This window comes from Taudactylus pleione, unplaced genomic scaffold, assembly GCF_031769625.1.
Source record: "Taudactylus pleione unplaced genomic scaffold, aTauple2 ptg000019l, whole genome shotgun sequence".
Classification (NCBI taxonomy): Eukaryota; Metazoa; Chordata; class Amphibia; order Anura; family Myobatrachidae; genus Taudactylus; species Taudactylus pleione.
Genome location: NW_028284421.1, coordinates 36082994 through 36102016, shown reverse-complemented (window position 1 = coordinate 36102016; position 19023 = coordinate 36082994). Strand labels below are relative to the sequence as shown.

The following is a 19023-nucleotide window of genomic DNA, read 5'->3' as shown; positions in this document are numbered from 1 at the left end:
TTGTCATTGCAATGCCACACACTAAGCACTGGCTGGCATGGAAGTGGCAGCATCTTATCTGTTTAGTTACCGTCACTTGCATCTCCATGTTTGTCATGGGCTGGGGTTGTGATGTTGCAGCCTATAACTAAACTCCCAAGAATATAAGATGCCACCCTGTCCCTAATCCATACTAGGTAAAATGCCAGGGTAGGCTGGCACTGAAGGGTGCCCATAGGGTGCCCAGAAGCCACGCACTGGCCCTGCCTAAATGCAATGTTAATAAATGAGCCCTAATGAGTTTCTTTACACACTGGAGGTAGTAATTTCAGGGGTTACCGTTCTCCTGTCCTTTAAATAAATGATGAAGCAAAGTATTTCTACCCACAGTCTGGAAGGGAATAGTGCAGGCAGAGGTGAGGGAAGGAGAGAATTATTTTTGTGCATATTCCTAAAAGTCTTCTATGCAGAGACAACAAAAACACACAATGGTGGTGCTATAAATATGCTTCTAACGGGTGCATGTCACAGAATACTGCATATAAGTATATTTCCTTATAACTCATTACATAAATCATTTTGTAAAGCTTTAAAATTAAGGTTAGTGTTTTATATAAGGACTATCGGGTCTGATTAATAATGTATGGCAATAGAGCTGATTTTCTATTGTTGCTTATGACAGCGATAGAAAACCACCTATTGCCATTATGTATTAATAAAATGTCAGAGTGATACCCAGCTGCCTTGACAATACTGTCCCTGAGCATAAGGCTTAATTTACCACTTCACCATGGAAATGTTATTGTGTGTCCAGATAAGCAGGTTCACTTTTTTAAAATAAAAGTTTAAAAATATATATTATATATATATAGATATGTAATATATAAATATATACAGTATTCTGAAAAAATCTTTTATGTAGTTAAAGCATCCATTGATTTTTCTATCCTGAGATGGCAATGAGAGAAGAAGGATTACAGTACGGTATTCCGGCGCTCAGGATCCCAGCGTTCAGAATCCCAACGCCGGCATCCGACAGGGTTAGGATACCGACACGTGCAGGTAAGTATCCAAACCCTACCCCTAAACCTAACCCTCCCTCCCCGCAGCCTAAACCTACCCCCCCCTCCCCCGCACAGCCTACACCTAACCCTCCCCCCGCAGCGTAACCCTATCCCTCCCCCTAGTGCCTAACCCTCCCCCTGACCCCAATACGTACATGGATGCCGGCGGTCAGGATGCTGGTCCTGGGGTTTCTGACTGATGTCGGGATCAGGCACCGGCATTCTGAGCGCTGGCTTCGACAGCCGGGATATGAACTACATCCATGCAGCAGTACATGTACTGTCAGGTCCTAGTTACATGGACTTCCCGGAAGCTATTGCAGGTGAAACCTAGCAATCCTGTAACTGGCAGGGTTTACTTCCTGCAACATTTTTGCCAGGGACACAGATAATTTGGCTGCCTGATAAATAAAATTCCAACAAACAATAAACACAGAGGAGTATGCTGATATGCTGATAGCCCATTCTTACAGAAAATGTAAACATAATTTAGTATGACAGTGATAGCATTGTATTACAGCATCACATACGTTATAATTTACCTTATCAAGATTAGGGACATCCAGAAATTTAGCAGGAAAATCAGATTGCTTCATGCCTACATTGTTTACTGTAAAACCAAAGAATACAATAATCCTCCAATAAGTTTAACATGTTAACGATTAACATTAATTATCATTCACATGCTCTATGATCTTAAGCTCTTCTGAACAAAGACTGTTTACTCAAATATTTGCATAGGGATTCTGATGTTTCAGCTTGTATACCATGTCTTAAATTCAGATTGTGTATAATTAATTAGTTAGACAGTGGAAACAGCTAAAACATTACTTTATAGTCCTGTCTATTATCAATTTAGGACAAACCTATTAGCTTTAATGGTGGGTACACATTATACAGATATATCTGCTGATGATTGTCGTTCACACACACTGAACGGCCATCATCTGTGTCTTGCCGCGGGTCCCGGCGGCCGGGGGTGGTTCGGGACTTGTCCCGTCCCCCTCCCCGCGGCTGCCGCTGTGCGTGTATGGACGTTCTACAGACCGCCGGTACAGACACTGCACAATGGACAGATATGTCTGCAGACATATCTGTCCATCGGCTATGCAGCGCAGCCAATACAATATGTCTGTGAATGACGACGTATAGCGGGTACACACTGGCCGACAGACAGCAGATATTTTGGCTGAACAATAGATTGGCCAATATATCTGTCAGTGTATACCCAGCTTAACTCTCACACTTTTCTCCTAAAGGCCTGCAAAGGATTGCCTTCCTTTATGTCATAGATTAGTTATGGGTGTGGGGGGCCATCTGTGCTGCCTTTATTGCATTTATCAATTATGTTTATATTCAGTAACAGCTTCTAACATAATCTGCCTGCGCTGCCGTCCGGTTTTAGGTCCAGACTGTTGAAGCGACTACCAGGTGCATTGAGCATACACAATGGATCTGGCAGGAGCGCACAAACACCAGCTTCTAGTGACTGCATCGGCTGCCGCCCCTAGAAGTCAGTAAGCAGGAAGTGGCTTACTATTGGAAGCGCTCTCTGGGACTGCTTGTCTGGTGTTTGGTTAGCAGCAAGTGCTTCCAATGGGAAACCATTGCCACTGCCAAGGAACACATGTATGACTGACGGCCGGGTGACAGGCAAAAAGTGCTCTCAGTTGCTCCGACTATAGCAGCATCAGAGCGGCTGGGCAGCATTCTCTGCCTGTTACAGGGCTGTCTGTCACTCACATCTATGTAGCTTGTGGCTGCACACTGAGCAGGCCGCTCCGCTGCAGGGGCTGTGCACTACCTCTCTGTGTCCTCTGTCCCTTGCCTCAGACTCCACCTCCTACCTCTCCCCAGCTAAAGTCCCACCCCCTCACTGGGAGACCCCGCCCCCTCTCCTACCCTGTCTGACTATATTTATCTCTCCTGTCCCTGCTGAAGACCCCTCACCCTCACCCCGAGTCTCCGCCCTTTCTCTAGTCTAACCTGTCTCTGTCATCTCTTCCTGTAACCTGGAGCTCCGCAGGGACCAGAGACAGAACAGCCAGCCAGGCAGGTAAGTGCCAGTGGAGGTGTACATGTTTAAATGATATTTGAGGGGGGCGGGTTGGAATAATTTTTATCTTGGGTGGAGGGGTGTTTTAATACTGTCGGTGCTGGGGGTGGTGTAATAATGTGTGTGTATGTGGGGGGGTATTATTATTGTGTGTGAGGGCTATATTCATAATGTCTGTGTTATATGTGGGTCACTGATGGTTTCTGCATAATCTGGCGATTACTGCATTATCTGGCAGCCATTACGACGCTCCCTGATCAGGTGGTCACTGCGAACCTCTCTGCATTATATGGCAGTCACTGCGACGCTCCCTGATCTGATGGTCACTGCGAACCTCTTTGCATTATGTGAGACATCACTGCAATGCTCCCTAATCTGACGCTCACTGCGACCTCTCTGCATTATAATTTATATGGCACATCTCTGCGATAATATTCTCAGCATTATATGGCTGTCACTGTGATGTTACTCTGCATTACAAAAGTGGTCACTGCAACAACACTCACTGAACATTATATACCGGTTACTAGCTACTGTTCAAATCATCTAAAGTCTCTTCTGTCTTATGCTACAAAAATAAATATGGAAGGTGAAATGAACAGGGTCCTCGGGGTGCAAAAATGTCTCGGTACGGCTATGTGTGTGACAGTGCGACTAGTCAAAGGACATAGCTCTGTGAAAGAGCCAGACCCAATTCCAGGATCTTGGGTAGGCTGCTCATATTTACAATTTTTTGCTAAACTATTTCAAGTCAGTGAATGAGTAAAAACACGTATTTCACACTTTTGTTGCTGCAGCCATTGTTAGATGCGCTGAACTCTTGCTTGACTGTGGCCTGTAAGTTCTCAAATTAGGGTTTTAATAAATTGATATTTTCTGTTCCGTCACCTTTGAACTTATCAATGAAAACAGTACTTGTACTGCAGCTTCATAGCCTATGAACATAATGCAGATATTCTACCTGGGATGTTTGCTTATTGCTCACTAACAAGTAGTAGAATACATTATTAATTTATTATTATGCCACATTTGTAATGTTTTTATTTATTTTTTACTTATAGAATGGGAATTTATTAACCATACTTTTCTATAAATGATCATAATCACAAGAATGGTCCCTGTATTGTATACCAGTCACTGCAATAGTCCCTTACATTATACACCTGTTACTAAAATTGTGCCTATATTATATATTGGTCACTAGAATGGTCCATTCTATCGGTCACTAAAATGGTCTCTGCATTCAATACCAGTCACTAGACTGTCCCCTATATTGCGTATCAGAGACTAGAATGGTCCCTTTATTATATATCTGTCACAAGAATTGTCCCTGTATTGTATATTGGTCACGAGTATAATCCCTGTATTGTATGATGGTCACAGAAATGGTCCCTGTATTGTATAATGGTAAGTAGAATAGTTCCTGTGTACTATGACGCTGCCTCTTAATTATGCACGCCTCTGTAATGGCGTTATGACACTCAGGCACTCCTGCGTTCGCACCGCCACTCCCCCGTTTCTAGTGACCTGCTCCTGTTACCACCCACAAACGGCCTCTCCTGTCACTCATTCAGCTGGGCTGTCTATGCTGGGCGAGGGTACGCTTCCCGATCGCTCGTACTAGTTCACACATGCGCACTGCGATGCATACGCATGCACAGAATGTGAAAATTGGCCAGCTATGACTGAACGCTTCTTAGCGTCTGGGTCTGAATCGGGCCCACTATTCACAGTACTGACCCAGAGGTGGACGCTGTTGTGGCATCGGGCACAAGAGGCTGATGTTTTCATTCTGCGCATGCATCCGAGTCGCACTGTGCATGTGTCCCAATGGTAATGGACAGGGCCGGTTCGAGGGTTCGGAGCACCCTATGCAAGCCCTTCAAAATGCGCCCTCACATCGCATGCGGCAAAGCCGCGCGGGACCAAAAATGGGTGTGTGGCCTAATTACCATAGGCCACGCCCTTATGTGATGTTATTTGGCGGCATGCCCGCATGGCACGCCTCCAAATAATGTCAGGCTGAGGTGGAGCCTCACTAGCTGGGCTTCTCCTGGCCCTCTCCCGTCACTGACTAGATACTGCGCGCATGCGCGCAGCATCCATTCAGCCTCCGGGGTCCGGCACCGCCAAACAGCTGCGGTGGTGGGGGGTTCCAACCTCCCGATTTCACCACCCGCGGGCCACGTCGGCCCACGGGTGGAACAGCGAGACAATACTGTCCCGCTGAAATCTGGATGTTGGGGAGGGGTGCGCCCTCTATGGCTGGCGCCCCTAGAGGACTGCACTGGTCGAACACCCTAGAGCCGGCCCGGGTAATGGACAGGAGACATAGAACAAATTTATTTGCAGTGAGGCAATTTCAGTGGGCATTCCTGGCAGATAACAGGGGGATGACTAGCCAGATGCGGGCGTATTACCTTCAGTGACTTTTCCCGCAGTTGCACTGATTTTACCGGTCATTTTCAGGCGGACATTCTGCGCCTCCATAGGGTTGATGCAATGTAAGATGGTGTGACTATTTACATAAAGTGTTAGATTTGCAGCCAGTGGGTGTCTCTATATGAACTCTATCGGTAGTGGTATTAGCACAAAGCCGCAGTAGTGCTATGTAAAAAGTCAGTATTAGCGTCCATAACCATTTCAGGTGCTAAGCTTTTGGGCCATTCCATGTCACGTACGGGACATAAAGGAAACTTCTACTTGATAATTCATCTCAACTCTTTGTATTAAGAGCCTGTGTTATTGTTTTTAAGAAAACCAATGAGAAAGAGCTATAATTTAACTTGTTAACTTATGTTGAGGACTGAATAGATACACAGCTACTGATTTTTTTTACAGTGTCACATATGGGACATTTCATGGAATGGCTCTTTTTCATTTTCATATTTGAGTTTTATATATCAGTATTGGATTTATATAAAGTGCAGGCAACATTGAAAGGTAAAATTTAGATTTCTCTAAATCTGCAATGAAGGAATTATTTCATAATGAAATCCCTTCTGAGATTTTATTTCTGTGATGATTAGTTTGGGTTGCTACATCATTCATTTAACAAAAGTTTTTAGTCTGGACCAGCGAGTTTGACAACTATTTTGGGTGTACAGAATCAACTGAAATCTGAATAATGTAGATATGAGCTGCTTATTATTTGATCTTTAATTAGATGCATGCTCAGTAAGTACTTGACTGGATAATCCACGGTAGGAAGGTAATTTACTCAGATATAACCCCCCACACTATATATAGTTTGATAATCTGCAGTTAATACATCAAACCTAAGATACATTATAGAGGTCTATTTGGACAGTAGTTGTTTTTATTCTTAAAGATCTAACAGCAAAAGTTTTCATTGTGTTGTTTTTACATGCAGTATTTATTCTACATATACTGTTTATTACCCAGAATTCCAATTTCCAGTCCTTTCAGTTCCTCTTGAATTGTCTGATAGAAATGGGATCCCTTTGTAAAATCCATTTGAATAATCCTAGTCTTCCGCCCAAACTCTGTCTCTGTAATAAAGAGTTAATACTGCATAACAATGATACATGATAAGCCAATAGTATCCAGAATACACTACCGATATGTTAAATTAACTACAGCTGTCATCTGTGGCCTGAACGCACCTTACTGTCCTCATCTTGGAAATACCAGCACTGGCACAACAGCCATATTTCTGATACAAATAAAACTCAATGGGGCTGAATATGAGTCGCTGTCGCATGTATCTCTTTTCATAGATGCAAATAGCGAGTTTTGCGCATGCGCAAAAGAGAATATACGGAAAAACAGGCAGTGCGTCTTCCCGCGTGGAGCCGTATGGATCCCCACATTAGTCCTATTGGCATTAGCATAAGGTAGTAAATCTGGCTTCCTCTGCATCATGCAAACACAGACACTTTGCGTCAGAATCAGCCTCAATGTCTATTTCATACATAATGCCATATTTGTTAGCTAAGGGACAGTAAGCCAATAAGAAGCAATGGTTAAAAGCGTCCATCTTCCTGCTGCAATGGGAACTGGCCAGGACTGTGAAAACATTACATACAAGGTGTATTAGGGTGGAGGGAGAAATCTGGCACAGGGCATCAGCATATAATACACCTAAGTAATATGACTGTCTCTCACTCCCCTAGCTGGTGGGAATATATGGGACCTTCATGTTTAACACGTACATAGTGTACAGGGCACCAGAGACGTACAGTAACTAGACTTTTTGGTGCCCTGTGCCAGAAAGAGCATTGGTGCCCCCCTATTTTCAAATAGGGACGTAACGCACCCAAAAAAGGGCCATGGCCTCATGGGGAAGGGCCAGGGAAGAGATAGGGGAGTCCAGGGGATGCTGCACTACCCTAGCTACGGCCCTGCAGGGCACTATGGAAAACATATGTTTTCACTATTCCTACATGTCCTAAAATATATAATTTCAAGTTATGGAAACTTCTGCTGGCTTGTTCTTCTGTGAAACAATTGTGATATCACTGTAAGCTGTTTGATTTCAGAGGATGCACTTCTTTACCTATCTCAGTAGCCACATTCTGCAGCTTATCCAAGGTTCGGCTTATCAACACGATGTCCAGACCGCGCTTGGCAAGCTGCAAAATCAGCCAATAATATTTGTTAAAATGACGATGTTACAGTTTGTCTTCCAGAAACATCTATTCTACCACCTATGACAATCTACATAAACTCAACTAATGACTTACCTCTTGGGCGTATGCTTTACCTATACCATCTGTAGCACCTGTGACCACTGCAAAACAAGATGGAAGCATGAGATACAGAATGTACTAAGCACAACCTAATACGCACATAACATAGGCCCTGATTCAGAGCCGGACGCTCTGACCAGAGCGCTCGCTCTGAATCAGGGCCCACCTCCATAAATATGGAGCGTCCTCCTGGACGCTCGTATAGCTGTGGGTCAAGACCATCGCGACCATTGAAACTGCGAGCAGAAGCCTGCGGTTGAGTTTCTCAACCGCAAGGCCAGGAGTGATTTTGGCTCTATCAGAGCCAAAATCACTCCCACTGACATCACTAGTGATGTCAGTGGGGCCGGCTTCAGACGGTAGGCGTTCCCTTGGGAACGCCTCCGTCTGGCAGGCACGCCCCCGGCACGCCCACCAAAGGGGGCGTGCTGTCAGTCAACATCGACAGCATGCCCTCTTTGATGAGACACTACGAGCGAAGGAAAGTCCTTCGCTCGTCGCGTCACGCGCATGCGCACGACGGAGCTCCCTCCGTCGTGCGCATGCGCAGTGCAGACCATCGACCCACTTGCGAGCGGACAGCTGCTCGCGAGTGGGTCTGAATGAGGGCCATAGTCTCTCCTTTATGTGCTGCCTCCATGACTCATTAGTGGAAGCAGAGTAGGAATAAGGTAGGAGAGGGCCCTAATGTAGGAGTATAGGGATTTCTGGGTTTTATAATAAACTGGCACACCAGTCTGCTGCAAATCACCAAAGTCTATTTATGAATACTGTATAAGCCTCATTAAGTTGCCTTTCAAAGTTATCCTGATCCTTCTCTCAAGTGTTCAAAATTATTTGTTTCAAACTATAAAAGAAAATTAATTGGTTGCCATGTTTTTAAGGTTTCAACCCTTATTTATGGAGAATTCTCCATAACATCTGCAGATGGAGCTAAATGGAAACTGTGTGGGATACACTATGATCTATTATGCGGTCAAACCCCTGAAAATGCAATTTTTGGGGGCATTACCACATTTCTCATATTCACCAAGCTTCCCAAAGCAAAGCTTTCCGCAACTTCCAGCTCTCATCCTAACCTGCTTCTACTTGCTTCTTCCTCCCTGTCTACCCCATCTGTGTCACGCCTGTTGTCTGTCCCGCCCCTTTAGGATGTAAGCTCCACGAGCAGGGCCCTCTACCCTCTCATGCTTCTCCTTACTTATACTGTCATCTACTCCTCACTCGGGCACCTGGTTGCTTACACCCTGTTGCTTATTTGAGTGTTATGGTCACTAATGTAGCAATGTGTATAAACTATGTACTTGTGCTGCATTGTATTGTACTGTAAGTCACTTGTTGCTTGTTCACTTATTTGTCTATGTACTTTGTAAGGTGCTGCGGAACACTTGTGGCGCCATATAAATAAAGAACAGTAATAATAACTTGGAGCCAGTGGGCAAAGCCATTTTCAGATGGCGTCGCCTAATAGAAGCCTATGGGCTTCTCTTTGTGATATTCACTGAGAGGGTTCCAATCAGATCCCTCCCAGCGTCCCGCGTGACGTGCACGTCATTCTGCACATGAGCAGAAGGACTCCAGAAGTCCCTCTATTGTAAAGGACAGCTCTTATCGGGAGAGCTGTCCTTTGTTATTTTCTTCATGCATACAGGCGTAATTAACGCTGGCATGCGATGAGTGGCAAGTTGCATCGCATGCAAAATGTGATGCTTGAAGCATCCCGCCACCTGTCTCTTATATATCTAAAGGCAATATGTAGAGAAGGATGTTCTCTGCATAGAAGTTGGTTCATTAGTACATTTGGTGAATCAACCGGAGTATACTTTTTTCTAAAGTGTTTGGGTGTTGGATGCTAGGTAAATGGTAGGGGACATAGACGGGGCTGATACAGGACGGGGCTAGATCTTAAACTAAGGTGGGGTTTTTGGAAATAAAGAAACTTACAAAGCAAGTGAATGCTGCTATCTGGTCAGTGTGAGGCTTGCCTTCCTCACTGGCTTACAGTAATCTGTATTTGGGTATAAACAAAGTGCACATCTTGGTCTCTGGCCCACTCAAATCCAAAAAGACAGACATAGAGCTAGGTGTGCTCTTTGTACGGAGTTTACGTTTGCTAACTTAGAGCAAAACATGAAGCCTCCCTTACTTGTTTAGCAGAACAAATTGAATACTTTACTGTGACTCCCACAATATTCTATTATTTAGACCCCTTAATGGTCCCTGGTCCCAGCACTGAACTTCATGGCAGTTGCATCCCATAGCCCATATCTTTCAATTTTTGGCTCAGATAAATCGGGAAAAGGTGCGTGCTGCTGAGCGCACTAGAAAGGAGCATGGTTATGCTTCAAAGCTGCATAACCAGACACCACAGGGCTATGACAAGTGTTTCCGCCATTCCTCCTCTTTTCAAATGTGCTACCAAAGAGGAGACAGTTGGGAGATATGCAGTAAGCAAGCTGCTAGTGATAGACATGTTTTGCATACCTGCCTACACTGTCATTATGCCCAAACCTTGACCATTTCAGGCAATTTTGGATGGCAAATATAAGGACTATTAATAGTTATGGTATCGCTAGAACATGAGTCCACCCATATTAGTCCATTCTGAAAGTAGCAAAACTTTCACTAACAAGGAGTACAAACCACCATAAATTATAGCCTTATTATTATTATTATGGCATAGTGTAACAGCGCCACCGAATCTAGGCCTCTCTTACCTGGTCCGGCGACGCTGGAGTCCTGGCCGGCGTGGGACAGCGGGCGGGAGATCCCCGGCACCAGCTGTTCCTCTCCTTCCCCGGCAGCTGTGTGCAGGCGGCCGCGGCTTCCTTAGGACCGCGCGCGCTGCTCTGCTAAAGATTTAAAGTGACAGGCACTCAAAATAGGAAGCGCTCATTAGGGCTAGTTTGAACTTTGACCTATAAAAGGAAGTTCCTGGGAGCACACCAGTGCCAGAGTATAGGCTCCATTAACATACCCAGTGTTCCTGTGTATATCCTGACTATTGGTTCTGACCTTGGCCTGTTCGTGACTCTGATTCTGCCTGACCCCTGGTTCCATGTTTGATATCTGGTTCTGACCTCGGCTATTCCCTGTGACCCGTTTACGTCTGCTCCTTGGTACCGTCTCGTCTGTTTGGTTCTGACCCGGCTAGTCTACTATGCTACAAGTTCCCTGCACTCTACTAGTCACCAGCACCTGTATAGGGAAACCTAACCTGAGGGCCGCGACCTGTGTGTCGGACGCAGCTAAGTCCATACCTTCTTGCGAGGGTCCCTGGTGAATACCGCCGGCACATTAGACTCCGCACCTCAGGAATAGGTCTAGTCAATTCCCTGAATACGGGTTGTGTCCACTATCCATCTGAGAGTTTGCGACACATAGGTTAGCAGCAACCCAGTGGAAACAATGGATAGTGCGCATTAAATAGCAGGGCGTGAGTAGGTGGGTCCATCATCCTAAGCACAAGCTGAGAACCGGGGCTTTATCAGAGGATGTTCTTCTGCCAATATCAACCTTCTTTCCTTTTTTTTAATTTGTGGCATTCTCATTTACTAGACTGGGCAAGATTTGATACATGAAGGGGCTCATTCAGTGCCCCTTATACAATTCCCACAGCAGTAGTGCCCCTTGCACATCATGCCCACAGCAGTAGTGCCTCTTATGCAATGCCCCTTATGCAGTGCCCCCAGCAGTGGCAGTACCCCTTATTCAGTGCCCCTAGTAGTGCTGCCCATTATGCAGTGCCCACAGTGGTAATGCCTCATGTAGTGCCACCAGTAGTGGTAGTACCCCTTATTTAGTGCCCCCAGTAGTGCTGCCCTTTATGTAGCACCCACAGTGGTAATGCCCCTTATGCAGTGTCCCCTGTAGTGGCAGTGCCCCCAGGAGCAGTGCCCCCATTAGTGGTGCCCCAGTATTATTGCCCCCAGTAGTAATGCCCCCAGTACTAGTGCCCCAATTATAAATGCAAGCTAGTAGTAGTGCCCCTAATAGAAATGCCCCCTAGTAGTAGTGACCCTAATAGAAATGCCCCATAGTAGTAATGACCCTAATAGAAATGCCCCCTAGTAGTAGTGCACCTAATAGAAATGCCCCCTAGTAGTAATGACCCTAATAGAAATGCCCCCTAGTAGTAGTGACCCTAATAGTAATGTCCACTAGTAGTAGTGCCTCCAGTAGTGAAGCCACTTACAAAAAAACAATACTACGTACCTTAAACCCTGCTCCTGCGTCTGCTGCCTCTGGTTCGCCCAGCTGCTCTTCTGTCTGAACTACGGGAGAGAGACGTCATGATGTCTCTCCCATAGTGCACTGCACACACTGCAGGAGCCGGAAGCCGGAGCTCAGGAGTGAGCTCCAGTCACTGGCTGGTGGTGCGGTGCAGGTAGGGAGCCGGGCGCCCGCTGGTAACAATATCTCAGTGGGCGCCTGGCAAATGGAGCCTTTTGGCTGGCAGTAGGGGACAACTTCCCCCGGTCGGCGGGCCACCCAACAGGGCACCGCGGGCCAAGGGTTGAAGACCCCTGCTGTAAACCATATACTTTGCCTACTTATTTTGCAGTATTTTTAACCATCACCGTGAAGCCACACCTCCTGTCATGTTCCAGACGCATCTGCTTCTGTTCTACTGGAGTAGGGAGGCGCCTTTTGCTAGGCATGCGAGCTAGCCACAACTCACATTCGCAGGCAGCTCTGTATGGATAGCAAAATGTGAGTCTTTTTCATTTTACGTTTGCAAATAGATGTAAATTGCATTCAACTCAGTATGAGCCCCAATGTTTCCAGAAATTTGGGAGGGCAGGCAGGACTGGCAGAACACTTGGAAATATGAATAAGTTCCCATCAAAAAAAAAAAGGTAATTTAATAGTTTTGCACATGGAAACCCATAATACTTGATTAAAACTAGAATCTTTATTTTATTTTTTATAACTTAAAAATATGAGTAAATTGTACTTTAGATATAGGCAAAATATTTAAAATAATATAAAGATTTTGTAATAAAAAGGAAAACAAGGAAATCATAAATGTTAAAATAAATGGAATTATAAAGAGTATTTCCTGCTTCAAAATTAATTATTAGAGAGCACTATATTAATTCTTACTAGTTTACTATTTCTTTCAGTGTAATTACGGAGATATTGTGTATACAAGCAGGAGATCTTCCGATCCCTCTCCCGCAGCCTCCAGCCAGCGGCGGAGGCAGACGCTATCGCATGCGCAGTGCCAGATCCCCCCGGAGTCGTTTTTCACAAATGTAAACTTTTCCAAAATGCGGAGGCTGTAACTCACAGGGACAGCGGTTATAACTAAATTTATTTTCATTCAAAGTTAAAATATCCGCTGCGATACAGATTGTTAATACTCATATACCCCTTTATTTGTAGCAATTTGGTATAAGAGTGTACAATTTGGTACATACAGAGTGTGATTTCTCCTGTTTGCTGGGGCACTCTTTACATTAGTTAAAACTTAACTTTTATTTTTAATTATAGGACTCACTAATCTAACAAACAACATAAATAAATTACAATCACAGTAAAGAGTGGTTCATATTAGCATTATATTTACTAGAAACTCCCAAAGGCCTTATATTTACTAGAACCTGTTATTGCTATTATCATCTCTATGCTGATGATAATCAGATCTACCTTTCCTCCCTTGATCTCTCTCCCTCTCTACTGACTCGTATTTCCAACTGTCTCTCTGCTGTCTCTTCCTGGATGTCCCAGTGCTTTCTTAAACTTAATATGTCTAAAGCTGCCAACCACTAGCAGACCTCAAAACGACTGTACGATGATGACATTGTAATCGTGCAGACCGTTTGTCAGTCTGTGATGTGCCTTCACTGAACGAGCAGTCTTTCAGTGTAGGCACATCAATCATCTGCAAACATGCTGAACTTGACCTTATCGTCAGGTTGTCCAGCATGTTTGCCCGATGATCGATGTCTAAACAACCAGTGGGAGCGCACATCGCTGGTAATTTTAGACATTTTTAAAACAATTTTCAAACGATTATTGAACAATAATCGAATGATAACGACATTGTTATCGTTCAATCGCTCAATTTAATCGTCTAGTGGATGGGCACCTTAAGACTGAGCTGATCGTCTTCCCACCCTCCCACATAACCTCACTTCCCACTATTTCTTTATTAATTGATGGCACAACTATCTCTTCTAGCCCCAAAGTGCGCTGTCTTGGAGTTATCCTGGACTCACCCCTCTACTTCAAACCACATATCCAGAACCTCTCGCAGTCCTGTCGTTTCCATCTCAAAAATATTTCCAAGATCAGACCCTATCTCACCCAGGATGCTACTAAAGCCCTAATACACTCACTAGTCATCTTCAGATTGGACTACTGTAACCTCCTCCTATGTGGCCTCCCCAAATCCCATCTCTATCTTCTCCAGGCTATCCTCAATGCTGCTGCTTGGCTCATCTTCCTCTCCAAATGCTCTTCATCTGCCTCCCCTCTCCTACAAGCTCTCCACTGTCTCCCCTTCCCTTTCAGAACCCGATTCAAAGTTCCCACGCTCGCTTACAAAGCCTTCACACACTCCTCTCCCATTTATATCTCTGACCTCATCTCCCTTCACTCTCCTATACGCCCTCTTCATTCAACTAATGCACACCGCCTTTCATGCCAACTAATTACTTCCTCCCACACCCGCCTCCGAGATTTTGTCCGTGCTGCTCTCCACCTTTGGAACTCTCCCTCTCACCATCAGATTCTCCACTTCTCTACAATCATTCAAATGGGCTCTCAAGACCCACTACTTAATTAAAGTCTTCCAGCTCTCATCCTAACTTGCTGCTACATGTTCTTTCCTCCCCGTCTACTCCATCTGTGTCACACCTGTTTGTCTGCCCCTCCCCTTTAGAATGTAAGCTCTTACAAGCAGGGCCCTCTACTCTCTTGTGCTTCTCCTTACTTTACTTTCATCTACTTCTTACTCACCACCAGGGCACCTAACACTTGGTTGCTTACACTCTGTTGCATATCTAGGTGTTATGGTCACTAATGTAGCAATGTATATTATCCATGTCCTTGTCCTATATTGTATTGTACTGTAAGCCACCAGTCAACCTATTTGTTTATGTACTTTGTAAGGCACTGCTGAACACTTGTGGTGCCATATAAATAAATGATAGTAATAACAATTGCATAAACATAATGTTTAATGTGTCATGAGCCTATTAGCTACAAAGAATATCACCTTTACCTTAAGCTTATACTGACAAGGGAAACCATAGATTGTCTGGCAATTGTGTCTTTTAAATGGATGCAATTAAATAATAATGAAACAATATGAAACCTTGTTACTAGCTGGTTGACAGGGGAGTACTGTAACTAGAACTTTGTGGGCCCCATAGCAACATTTTAAAGGGTCCCTTTTCCTATTACTTCTAGTGTAACACCTCTCTCCACAGTAGTTGCTCATTCTATGAACCAGAATTGTACGCTATGCCAATGTTTTGCAAATGGAGCAATCTTTTGCCACTGTGCATGCGTCTGAATCGCACTGCACAAACGTCAAGGTACATTACCGTAGTCACACACTGCAAGTCTTCTATTTGTAGTGTGATTGACAGGCAGGGAGCATTTGGGGGTGGCAACGGGGAGTGTCGGCTAAAAATGCAGGCATGTTCCGACCATTTCTGGGGCGTGTCACATCCTGCATCTGCAATCCCATATGCAGGAAACATGGCTCCGGTGTCTCAGTTGCAGCGGCCATTCTGAGTGACCATAGACTCACTCAAGGAGTCAGTATTTGCCTGATCTGCATCTGATGACGCGTGTACACAGTTGCGGATATCTTCGATGGCTCTGGTAGGCATCACAGTACAAGTCCCGGCCACTGCTGCATTAGAATATTTACGTACATCCAGCTACTGGAGCATTAGCGTATAACTCTGAATCAGGCCCACAGTTAACAAGATACCACATTTGTAGTGCTGCCAGTACACATTATGCCACACAGTGCCCCAATTCAAATTATGTCATGCTGCATTGGCACCAGTTCATATTATGTCCCCAGATTATATCATACCACATTGTAGTGCCCTCCGTACATATTATGCCAATGTAAAGAGTGCCCCAGCAAATGGTATGTTGTCAGGAAGCTGGCGGACCTAATCCCGACAGCCGGCTTCCCGACTGCTTAATCCCGGCGGGGGTTAAATGACCGGCGTCTACATCTAGACACCTGTCATTTTACCAACGTCGGGAGACCGACGTCCGGCATCCCGATCGAAGTGATGCCTGGCACCGCTGCGCGGGGGGTGGGGGGGGGTTAGGTTTAGGGCTCCCGGGGGGGGGACTTAGGGTTAGGCACCCCCCCGAGAGGTTAGGGTTAGGCTAGGGGGAGGAAGGGTTAGGGTTAGGCACCCCCGGGGGAAAGTTAGGGTTAAGCACTCCCCCGGGGGACTTAGGTTTAGGCACTTGGAGGGGAGATTAGGGTTAGGCACTGGGGGGAAGGTTAGGGTTAGGCACCCTAAAGGAGGGTTAAGGTAGGGGAATAGGTTAGTCAATACTTACCTGGGGACGATCGGGATTTTCATCCTGTTCGGGCAGCCGCTGTCGGGATATGAACCGCCGGCCAGGGGTCCGGTGGTAAGTCATACCGATTCTCAGCAAATAGAGTTCTCTTTATTCTGATTTATATCAATGTTTCATTACTCTTGGGAGCACCACCGGTCATCTCATATATATGTATGCAACTAGGCAATTAAGCCACATCAATATATTTACTATGTGATAGTAACTTTCCCCTTAAGCATGAACCCCTCAGGGTTATACCAGAATTCAGAGTCAAGAGTTACAAACATACTAGGGCTGATACAAAGTTGAAAGTACACCTGTTTCAGTTGCATTTCCTTGCACACAATTACAGCCAACTTGTGTTCATATCACCATAATGCCAATTGCAGAAAAGTCCTGCTGTGATGTGCCTGAAACTCTTTATCTCACTATGAAATAGTGAGAACGCACACGAAGCATTGGCTGATATTCCTTAACTGGTCAATATCAAGTACACAAATTCAACGTATGAAAATATACACCCTATACAGTTTAGGTCTGAGGTGGGCATGATATTGTATGCTGCAAATCTGAGCACTACATGATTACTGTACTTCATGTGACCAGCCAGCAGTGCAGTACTGTATGTGAGACACAATTTCTCATTACCTGCCCAACGTCCATACTGTGTGAGATCTGTCTTCCACCAACGGGACAGAATGTGTGTCTTCAGCCCGCAGATCACCTTCCATGTTTGTTTTATTACTATATAACTTGCCACCAGTATCCCAAACAGGGAAAATCCCTGCGACAATGTACAAAGCTCCTCTCCTCTCATGCTCTCAGCAGACTGATGCAGGAAGCATAAAGTACGTGTTAAGTGCCTCCCATCTGTAATGTCACACAATGCTGACACAGCAGACTCTGCACTCTATGAAAGCATACAGTGTAAACCAGTAAGTTTAGTCCAGCTTCTGGAAAGTGACATTTAGCTGCACGTTAGAAGAAAATTTTTACATTGTTATAAATATACACATTTTGCAACCAATGGAAACGTTAACGCAAGGTGCATATTTAAAATGTAAAAACAAACAGCATCAAACTCCTTCCTAAACATTTATTTAAGGGGTAAATTTAATAAATGTTGAGTTTGGTATTTTGGTTGTTTTTCCATCGGTTTTGCAAAATGACCAACTTTAGAACATCGGACCAACTATCGATTTTATTTTAACATAGGACCTGATTCAGAGATAGACACAACGTCAATGTTTTTGCAATTGGCCAATGCTTCGGAGTCACACTGCGCACAGTATTGTGACGGCGGTATTGTGACATGTTATTGTGTTGGTGGTATTGTGACGTGGTATTGTGTGGGTGGTATTGTGACGGCAGTCGCAGAGAGGATTCATTTGTAAGGTGATTGACAGTCAGGGACTGTTTATGGGCAACTCAGACACAGATGTGTCGCAACCGTTTTAGGGCCATGTCACAGCCTGTGACCTGCGATCCCATATTCAGTTGTTAAGCATCCAGCATCTTAGTTCCATCTGCCATTCTGACTGTAGGATTGCTCAGAAGTGAAATGATGTAAGTGTACATCCGATGATTGTGTCCTTGTACACAAGCAGCAGACTTGAAACGTCACTAGTGGGCATCAATGCAATGAAATCCCAGAGACATTTGCATATTTTTGCACAGCTGCTGGTTTGGGATCTCAGCAGTGATGTAATTTGCATCCATCTCTGAATCATACCCATAGACAAGTATACAAGCCACAGACTTTCAAACTGACCATAAAACCAACCTGCCCAGACAATAAACTGGCCTATGGCAGGAGAGTTTGGGTGAAACACTGCACAGATCACTATGATCTGTGCAGTCTTTGTTTAAAATGTTAATAAATGTTTAAAACTGGGAAAAATGCACCACCCTCCTTTTCCACTAGGAAAAGGAGGGGGGCGCATGCTATGTTACAAATTCAGTAATAGATTTCTAAATTAACTCACCAGAACAGTGGTTTTCCCCTCCTTTTCTCCATTACAGACTACGTGGCCTACCCACAATGATTTTCCACCAGATTTTACAAACTAGGCAATTTTATTATTCCATTTAGGATACGTTATCCTCTAGACCCAGAGGCGGCCTGAGAAATAGGCAGTAGCCTAAGGCCGCCAACTCAGGCTGTTCTATGTCAGAGCTGGGTTAAGGGGGACATGTGTTCCATGGACCTCCACTCTCAGAGGGCCACTGCCAAAGTGATCTGCTGAAAGAGACATTGTTACTCACTGTGCTGGCAGAATAGTGGAACAAATTCCTAAGGGTATATTTACTAAGGTACAGGTTTTTAGAGGTGGAGTTGCTGCTCAGAGTAACCAATCAGATTCTACTTATCAATTATGTAGCACCTTCTAGAAGATCATAGCTAGAACCTGATTGGTTGCTATAGGCAATAAACCCCTTCATAAATGTCAGTTACCTGTTGACTACTTATATTGAAGGCAGCTTTTGTGTTAAATGAATATGCTGGGAATGCAACCTACCAGTTTACTATGAACCTGTCATGACTAGGACATTTTTGATAATGTAAGTGGTCCTATCCTATGATAGGATAGGACCACTTACATTATCAAAAATGTCCTAGACATGATTCCTATCACTCAGAGGAATCCACTCTCCTGACCTG

At 44.7% G+C, this 19023-nt stretch overlaps 1 protein-coding gene across 1 annotated transcript in view; it reads right to left on the bottom strand.

Moving 5' to 3' along the window:
• Positions 1–17229, bottom strand: part of LOC148540540 (very-long-chain 3-oxoacyl-CoA reductase-like) — a 41684-nt gene extending 24455 nt beyond the window's left edge. The window contains exons 1-5 of the mRNA XM_088444253.1: positions 17010–17229; positions 7806–7852; positions 7619–7694; positions 6501–6611; positions 1586–1653 (exon numbers count right to left, since the gene is read on the bottom strand). Of these exons, the coding sequence (XP_088300379.1) occupies positions 1586–1653; positions 6501–6611; positions 7619–7694; positions 7806–7852; positions 17010–17178 (471 nt within the window). The 5' untranslated portion in view covers positions 17179–17229. The remainder of the gene's footprint in view (positions 1–1585; positions 1654–6500; positions 6612–7618; positions 7695–7805; positions 7853–17009) is intronic.
• Positions 17230–19023: the final 1794 nt, after the last annotated feature.